Source organism: Pelodiscus sinensis, chromosome 7 (genome assembly GCF_049634645.1).
Source record: "Pelodiscus sinensis isolate JC-2024 chromosome 7, ASM4963464v1, whole genome shotgun sequence".
NCBI classification, from domain to species: domain Eukaryota; kingdom Metazoa; phylum Chordata; order Testudines; family Trionychidae; genus Pelodiscus; species Pelodiscus sinensis.
In genome coordinates this window covers 34917297-34940112 of record NC_134717.1, presented here as the reverse complement: position 1 = coordinate 34940112, position 22816 = coordinate 34917297, and the positions used below count along the sequence as shown (strand labels likewise).

Here is a 22816-nt window from a genome sequence, read left to right as displayed (position 1 = left end):
CCTTCCCTCATAGGTCATGTTCTCTAGACCTTTAATCATTCTCGTTGCTCTTCTCTGGACCCTCTCCAATTTCTCCACATCTTTCTTGAAATGCGGTGCCCAGAACTGGACACAATACTCCAATTGAGGCCTAACCAGCACAGAGTAGAGCGGAAGAATGACTTCTCTTGTCTTGCTCACAACACATCTGTTAATGCATCCCAGAATCATGTTTGCTTTCTTTGCAACAGCATCACACTGCTGACTCATATTCAACTTGTGGTCCACTATAACCCCTAGATCCCTTTCTGCCGTACTCCTTCCCAGACCGTCACTTCCCATTCTGTATGTATGAAACTGATTGTTCCTTCCTGAGTGGAGCACTTTGCATTTGTCTTTATTAAACTTCATCCTATTTACCTCAGAGCATTTCTCCAATTTGTCCAGGTCATTTTGAATTATGACCCTATTTTCCAGATTAGTCACAACCCCTCCCAGCTTGCTATCATCTGCAAACTTAATAAGCGTACTTTCTATACCAATATCTAAATCGTTGATGAAGATATTGAACAGAGCCGGTCCCAAAACAGACCCCTGCGGAACTCCACTTGTTATGCTTTTCCAACAGGATTGTGAACCATTAATAACTACTCTCTGTGTACGGTTTGGCCTCATTTGGCCTTTATAATAATGTATCCTGAAGGATCCTAACTTACTTCTTATAACTTTCCTTTGCTGATTTCTTATTGTTGAATATTAAAAGGGTCCCAATTAAAGGCATTTTAATCATAGCATAAAATTCAGATTGAATCCTGTTGCACTGAGTCATTTTCATCTGTAAGAAAAGGCAACCTTTCATCCTCACATGCACCAGTACTCACCTTTACTCATCCTCTCTCATGTGGGGCCCACTAGCACCACACACAATAGTGTGCTCTGCCCCAGGGTTCAAGTGTTTGTATGATCTGACGAAACATAGCTGGGCATGTGAAATTAAGAACATAAGAATGGCCATACTAGCTCAGATCAAAGGTCCATTTAAACCTTGTTTAAGTCCTGGTCTTTACAACATCCTCTAGCAAGGAGTTCCACAGATTGACTAGATGTTGTGTGAAGAAATACTTCCTTTTGTTTTTATTATGTTAGATTCACAGTGGTCAGATTTGTTACCAGTTTTCAGTGTGATTAATCTTTATATTATTAATATCTTTATACTTATCAAGTTCCATGCATTTTCCCTTGTCTTATAGACTGGTTGTGAATAGTTTTGCCTACATTCTTCCATCTCTGAGCCATTCTCTTTTACTATACATCATTTTTAATACCAGCTATAACACTTTTTCAGTTAACTATTGTGTAGTCTGACACTGTCTTTTTGGAACATGTTCTTTGACCTTTTAAACGTAACAGTTTTCACGTTATTCCAAAGTTCATTGCGGTTATTCTTCTCTTTCCTCTGTACCAATTCTTCAAACCCATTCTGAATAGAAGTTATATAATTGTCATTGATTCTGGGTAAGTCAAAACACAGTGGACTTCATAAACATGATAACTTTAATCATTGATTCTGGGTAAAGTAGACTTCACAAACATGATATCTTTAAATTTGCAATTTATGTTTTAAGCTAGCAGCCAATGGGCTGACCCAGTTTGCACTCAGGAACGTCTTTGTCCATCGGCCGTTCAGTTTCTAACATTGCTTCATTGACTACTCAGAAGTTTTTGACACTGTCCCACATCTCTGTCTTTGGAGGGTATGAGCAGAAAGGAGGATTCAATCTCAATAAACTCACTGTAAGTCTCTACCACCACCAACAGACCATGGAGAAAACAGCAGTAGGCTACAATGAACAGTTTTCCACTAGGCAGGGTGTGAGACCAGCGTGTATTTTGTTCCTCAGACTTCTTTAACACATGCACAGAAATTATTATGAGACTCGTGTTGGAAGATTTTAACAAAGGGGAAAGAGTTGTGATTTCTTTTGGTGGGTACCTCTTAACTAACCTCCGATACAGGTTACGACCACAAATGCAATACAACAAATGTTGGAGTCTGTAAAAATAGTTTGTGAGGAACATAGGCTATTCCTGAATGTGATGAAAACAAAATACATGAATGTTGACTAACAAAAAACAGAATGCAAGCGGACATCACAATTAAAAGACAAGCTGTAAGAGCAGTAAATGAATTGTAATATCTGGGATTCCAAATATTCAACCTAGGAGGCTTTTCCAAAGAGATCGGAAGAAGGCTACTATTAATGTCTTGCTAGCTATGACATCCCTTAAGAAAGTGTGGGGGAAATCCTGTCATTTCAAAATTTATAAAGGTGCAGCTAAAGTCTGACTTTTTTATAGTGATTGGTGGATATCAATTGTGGAGGTTAATGCTGCTGACAAGAAAAAAAATATGTTTTTTAAATGGGGTTCTGACAAAGGTTCTTGTGTAACTCATGGATAAGAAAAATGAATGCCTATGCTAAATTATGATTGGGGAGAATCAGACCCTGATGTTGGAAATGAACAGATGCAAATATAAGCTAAGAGATGGAGATAACCTTGAGAAATATATGGCAGAAATGATGAAGGGTCATCATAGTAAAGAACAATCAGTATGGAGATGCTGTGCAGCAGAACACAGAAGGTCAGCTGCTAAGTGCACAAAATTAGCAATGGATTGTGAAGCGCTCCAAAAATTCTGCCATCCTATCCAATATGTAGACCCTAATAAATGGATTGTCTGTACAGAAACCAGTCATCCTCCAAACACTCCTTCAAACAAAATTCCCTTCATGTGAAGATATGTGACTATCAAATTGAACCAAACAACCATTGGGAATCTGAATGAAAATTTGCAGATGGCTTTAGAGCATTCCATCAGCTTTACTTCATACTCTGAATGTGCCACTCCTCCAGTGACTTACCTGGCGGTATTTAAATTGATTTTACAAAAGGGTCTAGAAAATGTCATGCCCAGTGATCAGAGTTATAGTTGTACAATCAATGTTAACAATAAGGATTATCTGTCTCATGATGTGCAATGTAAATTATTTTCTGCAAGGGTTGGGAAGGATACTCTTTAAGCCAACGTCGAGTTAACCTAATTCCAATAATAATAATAATAAAGCAACTACTGCTCCACACATAATATATTACTATGTCAATTTTATTAATGTCAGTGTTTGTGATGGTATTGAATACAAAGAAATCACAGTTCACATAGGCTGCCATTCATTGAACTGCGCCAAACTTACTGAATCAGCATGACAAAAAATATGTTTGATCTCTGGTAATTGTCACACCTGGAAGACTCAGAAAAGCACTGGAATAGGAAACCATTTCAAAGGCCTGATCCTGTCACCAATTCTTCTTTCCTGACTCCCTCATAGAGTGGATACAATCCTTCCCATACTGTAGTTAGTTTGAAATGAAAGAATTTATTATTTTCAAGGCTGAAAAGTCAGACACTGTTGCTCTGTAAATCAGGACATCCCAGTGTTGTTATGTTCATTTGTTCCCTTTAGCAGGCATATAAAAAAATCACAGACTAAAACGAGTCCCATAAGAGGTAGAAATTATATTTGAAAGTATGTGTGGCAAAGTGGGAGGTAACAGAATATTCAGCCTTAGAAAAATTGTTTCCAGCAGTGTGAATCAGAAAGTGAAACCCCTCTCATTGGAAAGCACAAGAGGGGTGATTCTGTAGTGAAGATAATAATCACTTCAGAAATCACTTTCCTTGCTGTCAAACAGGGGAGGGAAAGTGAGAGGAAAGTAAGGAGAAGAGTCTACTTGGAATTGCCAGTCTGTATAATAGACAGTGAAATTAAGAAAAGTATTCCTGCACAGAAAAATCCCAGTCAGAGAAAAAGTCACTCCTGTCATCTGCAATGCTCATTAGAATCATCAAATCATAGAATCCTAGGTCTGGAAGAGACCTCAGGAAGTCATCGAGTCCAGCCCCCTGCCCAAAACAGGACCAATCCCATTTAAATCATCCCAGCTAAGGCTTTGTCAAGCCAGGACTTAAAAAACCTTTAGGGGTGGAGATTCCACCATCTCCCTAGATAATCCATTCCAGTGCTTCACCCCCTTCCTAGTGAAATTGTTTTTCCTAATATCAAACATAGACTTCCCCCACCGTAATTTGAGACCATTACTCCTTGTTCTGCCATCTGTCACTGCCGAGAACAGCCTCTCTCCATCTTCTTTGGAACCTCCCTTCAGGTAGTTAAAAGCTGCTATCAAATCCCCCCTCACTCTTCTCTTCTGCAGACTAAATAAGCCCAAATCCCTCAGCCTCTCCTTTTAGGTCATGTGCTCCAGTCTCCTAATCATTTTGGTTGCCCTCCACTGGACCCTCTCCAATGCATCCACATCCTTTCTAGAGCAGGAGCCCCAGAACTGGATGCAGTACTCCAGATGTGGCCTCACCAGTGCCAAATAAAGGAGAATAATCACTTCTCTAGATCTGCTGGAAATGCTCCTCGTAATGTAACCTAATATGCTATTAGCCTTCTTGGCTACCAGGGCACACTGTTGACTCATATCAAGCTTTTCATCCACTGTAATCCCCTAGTCCCTTTCTGCTGAACTGCTACTTTTCTGCTGTCCAATGAATCCAATAACATGGATTCATTAGAAAAGGCAGAAATGACCATTCCCCATCTGAATAAAACATTATCTAGAGACTTCTTGTAATGTATTTCAGCTGAATTGCCCTGTGAACTCCATTAGCTCCTGCAGTTCAGAGCCAAACTAAGAATGCAGTTTCCCTTTTTAATTCATATTTTAGTCATACAACTTCATAGGATTATTCTCAGTGCTAATGTTTTTTCCTTACTGTGAAGATTTCATTCCCAAACTAAAATGAAAACCTTGCTGGAGAAACCTTATAATGGAAAAGCTACATGTTAAAATTTCTGACCACAGGGAGAGGACTAGCAGATGGAAAAATGGCATTGAATACATGTCTGAAGCTGATAAACTAATGAGCAAAAGTTATTTTCTTTGGATCTGGAACCCAGATAAAACATATTGGGGCCGAAGTGTTCACTGCACCATAAGTACAGATACATTGTGTCAAAAGGTGCTATCAGCTTCACCAATATAAATCCAGACTAATTGCAGGAAAGTCAAGGGATTTACTCTCATTTTACACAAGTGTAACTGAAAGCAGAATTTGGTTTTGTGCCTCTAGCTATTAACGTGACTGGCACTCTGTAAATATGATAGAACGATACTCTTCACTTCAGCCATTATGTGATCTTTTCTCATCTATGTCAGAATGTTTTCTGGGTGATCTCTCTTTGTAAACTAGTTCATTGATCAATTTTTCTTTTATAAAGTGCCTATGACTTCAATTTTTGATTCATGTATTCCCATGAGACTATAAAATTGTTAAAAAATATGGACATGTAAAATGTTTCAGTTTCAAGTCAATGTAGGCTTGACTAGTTAAGCCCATTGTCTCTGTAGGAGGACTGCAATAAAACAGGGTTCCATCACCCACTTCCCATGAAAACATTTGGGTCAAAGGTGAGGACAGGAGAAATTGCTTCAAGAATTATCTCATGGTGCTTTATCCTCCATTGTTCAAGCATGAGGGTGAGGGGACAGGAATTGCTGGCGATAGGGTCATTCCACAAAACCTATGGATCCCCTGAAAGCTACACTATGTAAGCCCACCTGCATCTGTGTTGTGTCACTTGCAGCATGGTTTCTCCAGATGGTGACAGGGATCCTTATTAAAAGGGAATCCCTACTCTGGAGACAGAATCTGTAGAAAGTTTACTCCGCTCAATGCTGTCTTAAGGCTCTCCAGTGAATGCAAGAGGGAGTATTGTGCATCGATCTGGCCTTGCCCCCAGTTTGAACATCACTTCTACTCACCACCTGCAGATCTCTGAACTCATGGAGTCAGTGCAATAGAAGGAGATGCTGCAAAGGAGAATGCCTCACCTTCTGAGCAGGAGGGGTTCACTTTGTATGCAGATCATGGGGGGGGGGGGTATGCGCAAGCCCAAAGTTCTCTTTCATTGTAGATTATGACCTGGAAACAGTGCTGGAAAAGAAGAAACCCCAGGAATGTACAAAATCCTGTATTAACCATTGCTGTGAGGATTATATGCACTCTAGAATTATGTTGATTAGTAATTAGCTGAAAGCAGATGGGGAATCATTCTATCTCCCCAGGAAGTTAATGCAAACTAGTTACAGTATTTATATCTAATTGAAACTCCCCTGCTAAAATATGTTCTAAATAAACCTAAAGGACTGGAATTATCCTGACATTTCAGTTAAAAATAGGAGAGCTCAAATATTGCATTTGAAATGATAAAATAAAACACACTGTAAGTGCTGCTCTAAAGTCAGTTCTAGAGGCCTACGTCCTCCACAGATGATCAATGTTGGTTTTGTTTCCTTATTTTATGTATTTGTTTCAATTTGTAATACATTGCTATAACTGCCATAAAAGGGAGCTCCATAGACGTACTGAACGTAGTGAGCTCCTCCTCACTCCAGAACCTAAAAATAAAATTCAAGACACGACCTACTGTACTGCACACACACATCAGCCTTTTTGTACCTTGTTCCCCAAAAGCCTGGGTAAACAGATGGGCCATTCAGTCATCCACAGATTAGGGCTATTTGTAACCAAGTTGAGGGCAGTACGTTGAGTTGCTCTCACAGAGACTGCTTCTTCTTGTAGAGTGAGGGAGCTCCAGTACAAGCACCTGCGATTGTTATAGAAATGAATGGCAGAACCTGCATCACTTTTCATACAGAAATCAGAAGGAACATCTCCAGTATCTCCTTACTAGAAGAGGCATTAAAGTTATGTTATCCCTAAGAGAGATTTAATTTGCCAATTGATATAACTTCTATTCTGCCCCTAAGGCCAGTGTAGCCCATTGGGGCTCTATGCATAAATATTTTGAGCCCCTCCACACACAGCACATACTAATAATTAATAGTGGGCCCCATGAACTGCTCAGGGCCCTGAGCAATTGCATAGTCGGCTTATATTAATGCCAGCTCTGCCTGAGGCCCAGAATAAATTAGCACAAGATCTCAAGCATGGCACGTTATTGTATATAATTATTTCTATTTGACAGGCTATCACAAAGAAAACAATCAGAATGATCCTGAAGAGTCCATGGATAATTCCAGACATTATCAGTGTACCAAGAAACACTTTGAAGAGAAGAAAAGTGAGTCATCATCTTTGGTGTCATCCACTGAAAATGAACAGAAACCTCTTTTCTCTGAAATAATCAATTACCCATCGATGATAGGGAAAACTACAGGGCTGGACTTAGAAGAAGTGGTGCGTGCAGCAGAAAGGATCCATATTGAGAGAAGAAGCCACTCTTGCAGAGGTAATCTATTCCATGTCACTAACTTGTAAAGCTGATCTATTTAGTTTAGCTCTGATGACCAGTGCTCTTTGAATGCTTCATTGATATATAATACATTAATTTACCTTTAAGGTTTCCATGAAACCTTGACAAAATAATATTCTTTTGTGTCAAATATGGATTATCCAATGAAGCATTTCCCTTGAGAGGTAATATGGTTTGGTAGTCTGAGAATGAAAATGGAATCCAGAGACTCTTAAATTGAAGTCTAGGCTTTGCCAATTATTAACTGCATTGTCTTGGATAAGTCATTTAAGCCAATATTTTAATTTAATTTCATAATGTTACTGGATGCCTTTATTTTTTGATGCCTAAAATAAATAGGTATATGAAAAGTTGGGTCTTAATGTCTCTGAATTAAATTTTCCCTTAGTTAACAATAGCAAGGCTGCAAACAAGGCTACAAGATTCATAGTTGTGGTGAATCCATCAAATGAAGATTGGAATGAAAAAAAGTTGAATGCCCATCATGCTACAGTGCTGAATGGAAGTACAAAACCTTAGTTAGAGCACAAGATAGGTGTACTATGAGTTTCATAAATCTAGTCTAGATAACGGAGGAAAGTGTTTTCAGGAAATTAAAGTAATAAATTGGCTTTATTATTTTATGGTTAGAGCAATATGAATAACAAATATTTCAGTTTGCTGACAATTTTGAAATAAAAATGAGAGAAAATATTATGTTTTTATTTCAATCTTTTTCAACATTTAAAAATAAATATTTCATTTAGAAAACATTGAAAAAAAAATTAAAAATTGAGATTTTGTTTAATCGAAATAATTGGGTGAAATTGACATGAATTCATGAAATATTTTGATATAATCAAATTTCCATTTTTTCCAGAACAATTTTGCTCAAAAATTTTAGCCAGCTTAATTTATTCTATTTGTATTTTATATTATCACACATTTAAAATAGTGTTAAAGCTATGTATATCAATGAGATTGAAAGACATATTATCCAATTCTGTAATATTATTTGATTAAAAGTGAAGAAATATCACACAGGAACACATCTTTATTTCACTGGCAAATTTACATGAGTAAGGAGAGCAGAATTTGGTTCTTAGTGTATGCAGATGGGGTTTACTGTGAGTAAGCAATCACAGTTAACTTAATATGGAATGATTGTTTTATATCTCATCAAATATTCTTTTTGTCTTTCTCTAAAGCCTTAATTTACTATGTTAGGGTGAACTAATGAAAAGTCTGTTTATACGGTATTAAAGGTTTTGTTGTTGAAGATGCATTTACTATTGCTTTTGTTTAAAAGGACTACTTCTGTGTTTAGTGCTTATTGCTTTTTTTCCTTCAATAATTTATTTCTGCTACAATAAATTTAACTACACAAATTCAGGATCAACTTCAGGTTTCTAAGATATTATTTTAAATTATTCTAAAAACTAATCCATCAGAATTACATACAGTATATTTGCTGGCTCAAAAAGCCAAGTTTTATGACATCTGGTCTTCTCAGGGTAAGGTCAAATGCTCATATAAACTTGTTTTGTCCATATTGCAGTTTCAAAGCTTACTTGTCCCTGCCAGTAGCCAGAAATGTGTCCTTGCAGCTATAGCAACATTTTCCAAGGCAACATAGTGCAGATTTTACTCAGCGCTAAATTTAGCAAGTCTAAAAGACCACATATAAGCCAAGAATTTGAGGGAGAAGGGTATCTTTGTAATCCTTCCTTTTCAATGATGTATTGGAAAGCTTTCTTATAGCTTCTATACATAGTTAGATTGTTTTTTATTGATTTTAAAGAAAGTGTTATGCCTAATATCAATTAGAAATTGATTTTATGTTTATAAGGGCAATTGTAAACCTAATGAGTCTATAAGTATACATCTTATAAATATACATATAAATGCACTTATATACTCGTTTACATAACTTATTACTGTTGCAAAAAATATATTTTTAGTCTAGGCCTTACTGTATTTTTTGTTTTAAATGTTAGTCATTAATTTATTGTCTATAAAAGAAAGAGACTATTAACCCTGAATTGAATAGGGTGGGACAGGCAGTGTAAATGTTGCCAGTTTAATCCTGTACCATTAATTTTATATCAGTCCTAAGCCTCTGTTAACAATACAATGGGTAGCTTCTCTGTAGCTGCTCCCCTTCCCCCCCGCCCCATGCACGCACACACACACGCACACACACACGCACACACACACACCTATCCCCACAGCAGAATAATGCCATTTCCACCCTTTGGAACTTCACCTGGCCTTCCTTCAGGTCATAGGATCTCATTCTTCAGCTGTTGAGGTTAACCAGTCCATATATATATTAATTTATATCACATCTTGGAAATAATCCTCCATTCTTCCAACGCCACACTGAATAGTAATGTTTTTACTATCTCCTCGCCACTCTATGGCTTTTGTGGCTGTTAATACAGGAAGGAGCACCTGAGAAGATATATAGAAGAAGAGGAATGACTTATCCCTTGAAGAATTATGTCTAGAATAGAGTTTATTATGGTCCTAGTTTGAATTCACACTAATTAAGAATTGGATTGTAATCATTACCTCCACAAACATTTGTGCTGGGATACAAACACTTGTCATTCACCCAGGGCTGATTCAAAGAAACACCAAGGTCAGGTAGAGGTACAGATTTTATAAGTAAAATCTAAGGGGTTTTACAGAGCAGTAAAGAAGAAGTGTAAAAAATACCATGTATTATTTGCATTTCATTCTTTAAATTCATTGTCTATAATCAGCCATCTACTATTCCAATATCCCGAAAGCATTCTACAAACAGATATGGATTTCAATTATGCTGGGTCTGGAATTGTCATAATTTTGCTCCCTCCTCTCTCAAAGAGCTTTCCAGCTTCCTCAGGCTATGTCTATACTGCAGTGCTATTTTGGGAGAGCAGAGGTATCCCAAAATAGCTATTCTGTGTCTTTTGAGTGCTCCCATTATTTTGAAATGTACACAGGCTCGCTATTCTGATGTCCCTGTAAACCTCATTCCATGAGGAGTAAGGGACATTTTGGAATAGCAATTTATTTTGAAATAAGTGCTGTGTAGACCGTGCCAAATTTTGAAATAAGCTATTTTGAAATTAACTCGAAATAAGCTACACAACTTGCATGGCTCAAATTGCGTAGCTTATTTTGAATTACGGGTGCAGTGTAGATGCATCCTCAGACAACTGGAAATTATATTGTCCACGCTGAGTAAAAATTACAATTCTCACCTATTTCTTTCTCCTGGGGTCATGTAGTGAGTGGTAGAGAAGCTGAAAGGGACACCATGGAGCCAAGGTGAAATCTCCTCCTCCTCCTTCAGCCCTATTCATGCTACTGGGTGCATGTTATGTCATGTAACATTACAGACTCACTATAACCTCAGGAAACCCTTGAACACCACAAATCTCAAAGATCTATTAATCTAATAAAGCTCATCCGTCCCTTCTCTGCTCAAAGGAAATGAAGAACAACACCTCCTTTTTTGGTTTATGTGGTGAGAGCTCCTCTTAGGAATTCAATCTACTTTAGCCACTGTATCTTACATTTTGGGGAGGGAGTTCCTTTCTTTACTATGGGATTTCCTCCCATTGGGTAAAAGGTTTCAAAAGTTTATGAAACACTTGTTTAAGGGATTTTTGATTGAACAGAATTCTACCTCTTAAAAAATCAAATGTAGAGATTGTAGCTTTAATTCTGTCATTCATTCCATAAGTTCAAAAACATGTCTAAGTAGAGATGTAAGTTTATACTTCAAGAGGTTTGTTTTTTGCAGACATCAGTGATAAAAGAAACTGGGAGTGGGAAAATACCAAGGAGCACCATGAGATCTCCAGACAGTCAGCATTACCTCATGTTACATGGGGCATCTGTGAAAGTGAAAGTGAGTTGACCTATGGAGAAGTAGAGCACCGGCTAGATTTACTTCAAGAACAACTCAACAGGTAAAAGCAATTATGTGAAAGGATCAGACTGCCTTGATAACACCATTGATATCAATGGAGCCACAACAAGAATGAATTTAGTGGGGGATTTTCACAAGCATCTAAGTGAATCATGAATACAAATCCCATTGAAAGTCAATGGCACTTGTGCTTCTAAGTCACTGAGGGACAGATTTTTAAAGTATTCAGGTGCAGATGAGTACACAGCCAAAATCGCAGTGGGTAGGCACCTATCTGTATATTTAAGTGCCAAAATAGAAATCTGGCCTTTTAGCCCTTTAAAAATCTCATGCTGGGGTGGGTAGGTTCAGGTTTTTTATTCTCTCCATCATCCCTCTTTCTCCTGAACTTTTGCACCAAAAGCAGTTCCTAGTTTTTGATACACACAGTTCCTGTGCCCAGAAAACAGGAAGTACTGCATTGTTCTGGGAAGGTACTGAGCGAACCAGCTGTCTTCCTTGCAGAAGCAGGATTTGTATTGTAGGAATCTTCACTTTCTGATATGTAAACCTCCTTTTGCAGCTGTCACTATGATAAATAGCCACGGGAGTATCACAAGTGCACAACACACCTACTACAATAGAAAATAGTCATTTTCTTTGTCAAAATACTTCATGTGTAAGATACCTTTGCTAATACAGCTCATCTTTCTTCTCCCACTCCTGATCAATGTCTAACATACCCTGTTCTCACCAGTGGCTAAACAGCATAGCATATGGAATCTTAAAAAATATGGATTTTTATTATTTCTCCCCAGAATTCCGTTACTCTCAACATTTTTGCCCTGACAAGTACGCAATTTAACTCCAAATGTAATATGACACAAATGTTTCTCATATGTGACCACTGTGGCCACTAGGCACTTACATGGCCCTCATCACAGCATATGAGAATTTGTACATAATAATGTCTTGCTTATTATTCTTTTCTTTTTTTGAAATCCTAAATGTATCTAGAGCTCAGAGCCAGTATTAGGTTTATTGATGCTATAAGGAAAGATTTCAGTGAAGGGAGTTTTCTGATGAACTGCTGAGATTTTAAAGTTTTATTTCTTTTTCTGGATTTTATCCCCAACCTACTTTAGTTACAAATTATTTGTGGTGCTTTTTAAGGTACCTTTTGCTTCCTGAATTCTGGATCTGGCTAGTCCCTTGACAGGCCAGACAAGCTACCAGAGGACTACTCTATGCCAGCTTTAAACAACCGCTGTGCTGTCCCAGAAAAGTTAGCAGTGTGCCCTGGGCACACTCCCTGCCTCCTTCCACACTTAGCCATGCCTGATACGATGTTAAACTTCAGGTGCATGGTAGACTGGTATAGTTTTATACAAACTCGGAAAGCCCAGTAATCATCTGTCACTACATGTCTCTTTTATGCCACTGGAACTGTGTGCTGGAGAATCTGGTCCAAGGAGTTCCTGAGTAATCTTTGCCCTCCCTTGTGTTTGTCTTTGGGAGTGTGTAATAAGGCTCTATTTTTGAAGGGTTTGCTTGTTTTGCTGGTTTCTTGTGGGGTAGTATCAATGGTTGAGTGAGAGAGAATGAGGAGTAGAAGAAACTAGCAATGTCTGATTTGGAATAGTTGGGAACTAAAAAGAGGGCCATTCTAGAGATAACTAAACAAAAAGCAGAAGGAGCAGAGGAAGAGTGATACAAGAGGACAAAATTATCAACCAAATTCTCAGATTCTTGCATTTCTTCTATTCAGAAGGGAATGATGACTTAGTTTTAGAAGACATGCTCTCTGCTGCTGCAGTTTTCCCCTGTGGCATTGACAGGATGCTTCCCATGAGGTCAATAGTGGCTATCAGCACACAGTGCAAGGGATGCACAGGACATGAATGGGTATAACCCCAGGGCTAGAGCCTTGTATTACGTTGCTTTTTACATTGAGGCTACAGAATCAATGGCAACCACAGCTGAGCTAGGAGAAATGTTGCAGTGTTGCAAAGGCATCTTCGGCATCCATTAGAGGAAAGAGATCACATGTAAGATTAGGGCTTACTGCACAGCAAAAATCTACTAGAGCAGGAATTGTGCTGCTGCTGTAGAGTTATCGTATGGATGTTCACAATACTGAGAGATGTTGACATAAAAATCTGTTTACAGTGAAAATGATTCCGTCAGGAGATGAGTTCCAATACAGGAGGATTTCTACCCAGATTGCAATCTGTTAGAACATGTTGTGTGGTCTCCTAGCAGCTGGGGAGGCACAATAGGCATTACCCATTGCTGAGTTTCTTAATTATGTTGGCAAGACAAATTGAAAATCATTTCAGTGCCATGGCAATGGAAGTGGGGAGAAGATAAGCAGACTCAAATGTTGTGACTTACACCAAAGTTTATTTAAACTTGCGGGATTCATGCACCAAATCATGAAGAGTTAATTAATCAAACAATCAAATAAACCACTTTGAACATTAAATATGTTGAGTTTAGTTCTGAATTTTGAATACAGGCAGTCCCCGGGTTACATGGATCCGACTTACATCGGATCCCTACTTACAAACGGGGTGAGGCAACCCCGCACTAGCTGCTTCCACCCAGCAGACCAGGGAGACGCGAAGCTAGCGTCCCCCCCCCCAGCAAACCAAGGAGTCGCGGAGCAGCTTTTCTCAGCAGACACCTCAGCTTGAGAATAAAGGACTGAGGGAAGTGAGGTGTGGGAGAATAAAACTGAGCTCTGGAGAAATGTTTGGCTAGAGTTTCCCCTACAATATGTACCAGTTCCGACTTACATACAAATTCAACTTAAGAACAAACCTACAGTCCCTATCTTGTACGTAACCCGGGGACTGCCTATAGAGATTCAGAATACACCCCTCCAAATCCTGCTTTAAATTCTAATAATTCCTTATGGTCCTAAAGAGATTCCTACTTTTGAGACCTTTACTAAAAACAACCAGATTGCCCAACAGTTTCCTGCTGTGGGGAATCATAAAGTATGCCAAATTGTTTTGTTGAGGTATCCCCTTAGAAGTAGCCTTCGAACATTCAGAGTTTTCTATTGCATTAGAAATCCTGGACAAGACCCTTGGCCTGGATAAACCAACATAGCTCCAGTTAAATTAATGTGAGCTATGTGTGTTTGTCAGCTGAAAATCTGGCCCCCAGTAGTCATATTAATTGCAAACATAAATTATAGTACAGGTTGAACCTCTCTAGTCTGGCACTCTCTTGTATGGCAACATCCGTGATCTGCCATGATTTTTGTTAGCTAGATGTCCACTTATCATGGGCACGGCCAAGTTTCCACTAGTCCCATAAAGTTTGTTTGCAACCACCAGTCCTGGCTCCCAGTATTCAGTGCTGTTATCTAGCTCTAATTTACCCCCAAATGTCTTCTTAGAGGCCAGTAAGCAGTGGAAATGCTGGTAATGCTGCTAAACTATATATTGACCTCCAGTTTGGCACCAGTCAGGGTCCGAGAGTGCAAGACTAGAGAGATTCAACGGGTAATGTATTATTCTTACATTATACTAGCTAAAGTCTGAAGCTAACAGTAGAACATACATTCTGTAGGAGACAGCCAGCTACTAGTCATCGAATGGCCCAGTGCTCCCCCTTCTGGTTCTTTCCTATTCAAAACATGACAATATTGTTACACCTAATGGCTTGCTTTGTTAATAAGCTACAGATCCCTCTTGAATGCATTTGTAATCGGTGTGTTAAAACATAATCACCCATGACCATGTGTTAATTGATTTCATATTCCTTTCCTAGGCTTGAATCCCAAATGACTGCTGACATTCAAACCATCCTGCAGCTACTGCAGAGACAGTCAACACTCATTCCACCTGCTTATAGTATAGTGACTGCAAGTGCAGAATATCAACAGCCAGCTATCCGGGTGATGCAAAGCCTTCATCCAGTAGTATCTATTAAAACAGACAGAAGCTTCAGTCCTTCATCACAGGTATGGATATGCCCAGAATCAACATTTTTACCTATTGCTGAAGACTCAGCATTTGCTCTGTAGTTTTTTTGAATAGGAAATTGGAATTTTACCCAATGTCTCCACAGGATTCATCTAGTTATATTATTTTGAATGCGAATCTCCAGGGTCAATTTCCTACTGGGATAAAGCCAAAATAAAGGTCTCAAAGCTACAAATGTAGTCATCATAATGCATTTAGCAAGGGTTGCAGACCCCACAGAAAAATATAGAGGAAGTGGGGAGTCACAGGCAAGCCCAAATCAACTATTTGGCCCCAAAGTCTGCCACTATTCAAGTCCTTAAAGCCGTAAACCACACTTTGCTTGCACCTGCCATGAAGAAACTCAGTTGATGCATCAGAGAGCATCTGCTGTCTGTGTGTGAAAGAGAAATGTGGGACTGGAGGAGTATGTTCCATCAGCACTCCTGGAGGTAACATGCTCGTGTCAGGACATTGACCCTATCTCTGCATACTTTCTATCATAGGCTGTAAGTTAAAAAGATGCGGAAATTATGAATTTGATTCAGCCACAGATTTTGATTCTGAACTATCCCAGGAGCTTAAGGTTGGTCCATCTCAAGACAGTTCAGCCTCTGATTGGAAAATTTTCTTATGAATTATAGCCAGGAACTGCTAATCTGAGGAAGGAGGGTGGGATTCCCTAGTTTCTCAAATAAATCCTGGACAGAATTGCATTGGACTGCAATTAATCAAACACGGTATTTAGCGAAATTAGGAAAATTATTGATTTCTTGGCTCACGTCAGACTTGGTTTGCAAACAATGTTAGGCTTTTGTTTTGGATTTTGCTCATTTTCAGTAGAAATGGGAAGCCTCATGAGACTTTTTAAAATATATTGTCACATTCTTTCTTTTCTTTTTTTCCTCAGTGTCCTGAATTTCTAGACCTTGAGAAATCGAAACTTAAATCCAAAGAATCCCTCTCAAGTGGAGTGCATCTTAACACAGCCTCAGAAGATAATTTGGCTGCTTTTTTAGAACAAGACCATGACCAGTCTTTAGAGTTTCACCCACAGCATTGTAAAACTTACCTCCATTCCATTAGGCATCCTTCCTTGCCAGATTCTTCCCTAAACACTATAGGAATCTTGGGTCTTCATAGGCATGTTTCTGATCCTGGTCTTCCTGGGAAGTAAATCCTTTTATACTATTACTTCACATACAATGTAAGTGCTTTTAATGGCTGTTTTTCCTTTTTTTTTTTTTTTTTAATTTAAATCCTCTATACTTGACTCAGGGGCTACAAGAATATACCATTATATGTAAAAGTACTGTATATTTTCCTAAAATTGAAGCTTGTACGGTAAAGTTGAGCAGTTACGATGTAAATATATATATATACTGTATGTTCCAAATGTAAAACTGCCAGCATTCTCAAGGCACCTTATATTTTTTAATTTTTTTAAAAACACATGCATGTTCTGAAATTTATGTTGCATGGAAATTATCATTTACTGCTTTCACTGAAATGGTTCTTTATTGGGGATTTGCCTTCAAATCAAATAAGAGGCCAGGTGATGATGGTAATTCACACAGTCATAACTCATACTTCACTGAGGTATTCTAAATTCAAGCAGAAATCTTTTTCCTATTCGCTTTGAAAAGATACATACAGTCAATGGTCATCATTATTCTGCTTATAGCAAGAGTAAGAGAACAGTGTCTAATGGATTCTAAAATATTAAGATATAATACAGAAAGCAGCCTCTTCAAAGCAAATTGAAGTAGGTCACAGTTTTAACAGAACAATGGTACTACACAATGGGAAAGTATCATCCCTGATTGCAACCTCAAGATCATACCAACTGAATAATTTGTTTTCAATATTTTGGGCTTTTTTATTTTTATCCTTATCATGCTTAAAAGGTTGGCTGTCGTAAACAGCCAGGTAGTTCTCATCTGTCACCCAAACATAATCAAATGCAATAAATATAATTTCTATGTAATTGAGAAGACTGTGTTCCTTTTGTTCAGAGCAAACTACAAACAACCTGTATGATTAAAATATTTACAAGTTTTCTTTTTATAATTATCATAATTGTTTGTGATACCTCTTTTTACCTATTGGTCCCTCCATAGAGAGCTAGAGAATATATATATATATATATACACATGCATATCTAGTGCATATGTGTGTATACATATACACATACAGGCAGTCCCCGGGTTACGTACAAGATAGGGACTGTAGGTTTGTTCTTAAGTTGAATCTGTATGTAAGTCGGAACTGGCGTCCAGATTCAGCCGCTGCTGAAACTGACCGCCAGTTCCGACTTACATACAGAATCAACTTAAGAACCCCAAGCGTCCCCAAGTCAGCTGCTGCTGAAACTGATCAGCAGCTGATTCCAGGAAGCCCGGGGCAGAGCAACTCTGCCTCGGGCTTCCTGTAGTCAGCGCTGGTCAGTTTCAGCAGCAGCTGACTTGGGGACACCTGGGGCAGAGCAGCTGGGATGCTGTTGGGTTGCTCCAGTAACGCCGCTCCTCGGCGCTACTGGACCAACCCAGGAGCACCCCATCTGCTCTGCCCCAGGCGTCCTGATTCAGCCACTGCTGAAACTGACCAGCAGCAGCTGAATCAGGACACCTGGGGCAGAGCAGCTGGGGTACTGCTGGGTTGGTCCAGTAGCGCCCAGAGCGGCGCTGCGGGACCAACCGGCAGCGCCCCAGCTGCTCTGCCACAGGTGTCCGGAGAAAAGCCTAGTCTGCTGGGGGGGGAGGGCGTACTAGCTGCGCCCCCTCCCCCCCACCCCACCCCAGCAGACCAGGAAGACGCGGGCGGCGGACAGAGATGCACCGCGGTCCCGCCGCCTGGGTCCTCCATGGCTTTGCTCCCAGTCTCCCTGGAGACCAGCAGACCAGGGAGACGGGGAGCAAAGCCTCTGAGGACGCCAGCAGCGGGACAGCCGCGGGGCATCTGGGCTGTCCCGCTGCCGGCTTTCCCGAGGCTTTGCAAAGGCTCGGCTTCCCCGAGCCCCTCCGCAGCTTTGCTCCGCGTCTTCCTGGTCTGCAGACCAGGGAGACGCGGAGAAACCCCCGGAGTACACGGGCGGCAGGACCGCGAGGTCCCGCAGTCCGTGTCCTCTGGGGCGAGCCCCGTTCGTAACTGCGGATCCGACGTAAGTCGGGGACTGCCTGTATATGTAATGTATATGTATATACATACAAATATGTGTGTATATAGCTACACATATGTGAGTATAGAAATATATATATATACATATGTACATATGTAAAGTCACTTTCAGGTACAGTTGTAAACTTTCTTATTACAAAACAGGTAATCTTGTGTCCAAAGCTGACTACACTAGAATAAATTGAGTTAAGGTCCATAGGCTTTAAATACAGTATGTACTGTAAATGCATAATGCTTTGTCAATACTTAGATTTAATTTTATTAAAATATTATACTGCTTCAAATATTGTGTTTGTTTTAGAAAGGACTGACCTTTTTTTTACTGTTTTCTAAAGATGGTCACATGATTTTCTAATCTTAAACATAGCTTTAAAGTAGAGATCCCCTGGGAGAGGAACTCTGCTGATTTTTGAAAAAGCAGACATAGGCAGGTTACTGGGTGGGGGTATGTCTACACTACCCCGCTAGTTCGAACTAGCGGGGTAATGTATGCATACCGCACTTGCTAATGAAGCCCGGGATTTGAATTTCCCGGGCTTCATTAGCATAAGCGGGGAGCCGCCATTTTTAAATCCCCGCTGCTTCGAACCCCGTGTAGCGCGGCTACACGGGGCTCGAACTAGGTAGTTCGGACTAGGGTGCCTATTCCGAACTACCGGTACACCTCGTTTCACAAGGAGTAACGGTAGTTCGGAATAGGACCCTAGTCCGAACTACCTAGTTCGAGCCCCGTGTAGCCGCGCTACACGGGGTTCGAAGCAGCGGGGATTTAAAAATGGCGGCTCCCCGCTTATGCTAATGAAGCCCGGGAAATTCAAATCCCGGGCTTCATTAGCAAGTGCGGTATGCATACATTACCCCGCTAGTTCGAACTAGCGGGGTAGTGTAGACATACCCTGGGTGTTTATAATTTAAACTATAACCCAATGGGAAACTAGGTCCTAGAAACGCTAAGGACTAATGCAACAGCAATTGCCCCTCATGGTATTGGGCACAGGTTCTGATGCACTTATATCAGTGTCTTCATAGATTGTATACGTTTTAGAGGGGTAGCCGAGTTAGTCTGTAACAGGAAAAAATTTAAAAAACAACAAATACTCTAGTAGCACCTTAAAGACTAACAAAACATGTAGATGGTATCATGAGCTTTCCTAGCTACAACCCACTTCTTCAAATGACTAGAGTATTAGAAATCCAGAACCAAGAATAAATAAGGGAAGGGAGAGGGCAAGAGGGGAAAAAAAGAGGCAGTGAGTAGATTGTTCAAGTAGTTACAAGAGGCTGATGAGAACAATTAGCACCTCCATTGTTTGGTTGGTTGGTTAAGTCATTAGGATGTGGAAGGTAGTGTGGGAGCCAGCCAATGTCTCTATTCATTCCATTCGCATAAGAATTAAAACTTGTAAATGAAGTTAAGTTCCAACCTTTCCCTGTGTATTTGGCTTGTGGAGCTGGCCTGAAACAACAGGTTGACTTGGAGATCCATTAATGAGTATCCAGGCAGGTTAAAGTGTTCTCCAACAGGTTTCTGTGTATTGCCTTTATGGATATCTGATTTGTGTCCATAAATATAGTGTGATTAATGGCTGCTTTAGTCATCTCTAGCTAGCAGATAAACACAAGAGACTTCACCTTTCTCCCCTTATCCTAGTGTAACACTATTGATTTCCATTGGGTTGTTCTAAACTTTATCTGTGTGTACAAAAATCATATTTAATTTACTAATCTATACTGTTGCAAGTGAAAAGAGAATCAGGTCCTTTGCCTATGGGATCTGATTCTCCTCTTGCTTACTTCAGTATTATATTAGGAGTGAAAGGTGTGGGTGTCCTTACCTCCCACAGTAGTCATAAGGTGTGGTGTTGGTGGTTTCGTGCCTTCGATGACTGGACCCTAAGTGAGCTCAGAATCAGGCTCATGAGAGTCCCTGAAATGAGACAGGCGCTGAACAATGAGTAAATATCCTCTACCTTCACCTTTTTGTGCTATAAGAGTTCATGGTATCTACTTTATCTTAATGAGGCAACCATCTGCTAAATGTTAACACTTAGTACCGAGTACAAACAGTACAATTTCTAGCAAAACCACAAATGCTTCTGTAGATTAAAGATAGACTGATTTAAATTAAGAATTTAATTATGGAAAGGAGGTAGAATTTAGCAAATACATTTCATACTTTAAGTCTCCACAATCATGTAGAGGGACCCACTGTAACACACAAGTGTGGGGCAGCTCAGAGGAATACAGCTATTTTGAAATAGATTTGAAATAAGATACACAATTCGCATAACTCAAATTGCATATCTTATTTTGAGTTTAGGGTGCTGTGTAGATGTACCGTAAATGTGTAGAGCATCCCATCTGCGTGTGTATGCAGAGTAGACTCCCTGGGGACAGATAGCCATGACTATGTCCTTTACAGACCCATTGGGTCACAGTGTAGGAATTGAAAAGTCATTAGTCTCACCGTGGTGCTGTATTAAGTGAGGAAATCCATGAAAAGGAAGAAGTCCTTTTACTGCATGAAAGGACAGCTGACTCCACAATCTCTGTGAAGTTCCACCTAAGCTAGTTTCATCTATGCTCCACAATCCTCTATCTCTTTTAAATGGGATGATTCCTAACAAATTCCAGTTTCCCTTGGAGAGATTTCATGTCACTCTGTAGCCTCCTGTAGGATTTCTCCAGGATTGGGCAGTTTTCAGATTTTTTTTTAATCACTTTACATAGTTATAATATTAGTTACTACAACATTCACCTCATGGATGCTCCTTTATTGCTACTTGCCCCCTTTCAATCTTACTTTAATTTAAACTACACTCTAATTGCCTGTTTGATTCTTCCCACATTGAAGGCAATGAAAGTTTGCCCCTCACTCTAATGGGATCTAGGTGAAGTCGCAAATGTACTTAAAAAACAAAGATAAAAAGTGGTCAATTCTAAGTGTTTTTGAAATTCCAATCTTCCAATCTGCCTGGCAACTGGAGGTCGGGGAAGATCCAGCACTTGTTGTATTTGAATGAGCCCATCCATAGAATGGTTTCAGTAGCACTTTCCTGGGGCCACATTTATCTTTCACAATTTTCTGTAAAAATTTCAATTAGACTCTGTCATTTTATTTTCTTAAATAAATTAAAATTCACCAGTTGCAAGGAAGTATCCTAGAAATTCACAAATAGCTAATACAAGTTAAATCAAAGAATGTTTAAATATAATCGACCAGCTGGTTTAAATCTGCACAGCTGTCCATGAAATTACACTGACTTACATCATCTGACACAAAGCTGACACAGAGTTTAAAAATATCATTCATGCTTGTATTCACATGCAAGTGCTAAAGACTAGGCACAGGAAACTATGTTAAAAGAACATTATTTGTGTTGCAAAATCAGAAGTAAGAAAATATCAGAATTAAAATTTCTCATGCAATCTTAATTCTCCCCAACTGTGCCTATGCATTATGGTACAGTCTTTAATTGCATGATCATATCCTTTGTTTTTCACAGGATGCATTTTTCATTCAGTGAACATTTTCTCTGAGTCTCTAGTGAATTCTTATTACATTAAAATATTTTACAGCATATATATATATATAAAGGGCTCGTCGAACCACAGCGAGCCCTGCTCGCCAGCAGCGTTGTCCGAACCCGGCTCTTCCGGGTTGCAATCTACTCGCCACGGGTGAGTAGATTGCATTATTTGTCGAGCCCTGTATATAATGATTATCCATTTAACAGGGTTTTACTCAAAATTAAGGGTATGTCTACACTACAGCGTTATTTCAAAATATCTATTTTGAAATAGCTTATTTCGAAATAACGCGTCTACACACGAAATACATTTTGAAATACCTTTTTGCTGAATTGCATTTAAGGCCGGCCAGAACAAGGTCCGGCAGGGCATCAGGACAAGGAGTTATGTTGTATGGCTGCTGCCTAAGGCTATCTGAGGCCTGTGCTTAAAGGCACCCCCCCCTACACAGCCAGTTCTCAGGTTTCGCTGCTTGCTTGCCTATCTCGATGAGGAACAGCAAAGCATTTTGTCTCTGCGTGCTCTGGTTGCCCTCACTCGGAACACCACAGCACTCTGAAACATGGAGCTAAAGCTGCCCCTGGGCACTCTGGTGCTTCTCTTGGACACGTTGCTGTGAGTCTGACTGCACTTTCTGCAGGCTGCCATCCAGGAGGTCCATCGGGGGTCTGTCAGTATCCAGGAGGCCCTGCAGGAGAGCTTCCACCCTGAGGAGCACTAAGAGCCTCCCTGGTCTGCCCCACTGGGGGCTTGTGCCTCATTCTTCCCTCATGTCCTTCCACTTATCCCTCCCTAACCCCCCTTCCTGATGTAAAATAAAATACACGTATTTTCATGAACACAAACTGTCTTTATTTAACAAA

General features: G+C 39.7%; 1 protein-coding gene across 1 annotated transcript in view; it reads left to right on the top strand.

Annotated features, from left to right (window-relative positions):
* Positions 1 to 16683, top strand: part of KCNH7 (potassium voltage-gated channel subfamily H member 7) — a 406542-nt gene extending 389859 nt beyond the window's left edge. The window contains exons 12-15 of the mRNA XM_075933507.1: positions 7098 to 7361; positions 11161 to 11329; positions 15052 to 15244; positions 16156 to 16683. Of these exons, the coding sequence (XP_075789622.1) occupies positions 7098 to 7361; positions 11161 to 11329; positions 15052 to 15244; positions 16156 to 16422 (893 nt within the window). The 3' untranslated portion in view covers positions 16423 to 16683. The remainder of the gene's footprint in view (positions 1 to 7097; positions 7362 to 11160; positions 11330 to 15051; positions 15245 to 16155) is intronic.
* Positions 16684 to 22816: the final 6133 nt, after the last annotated feature.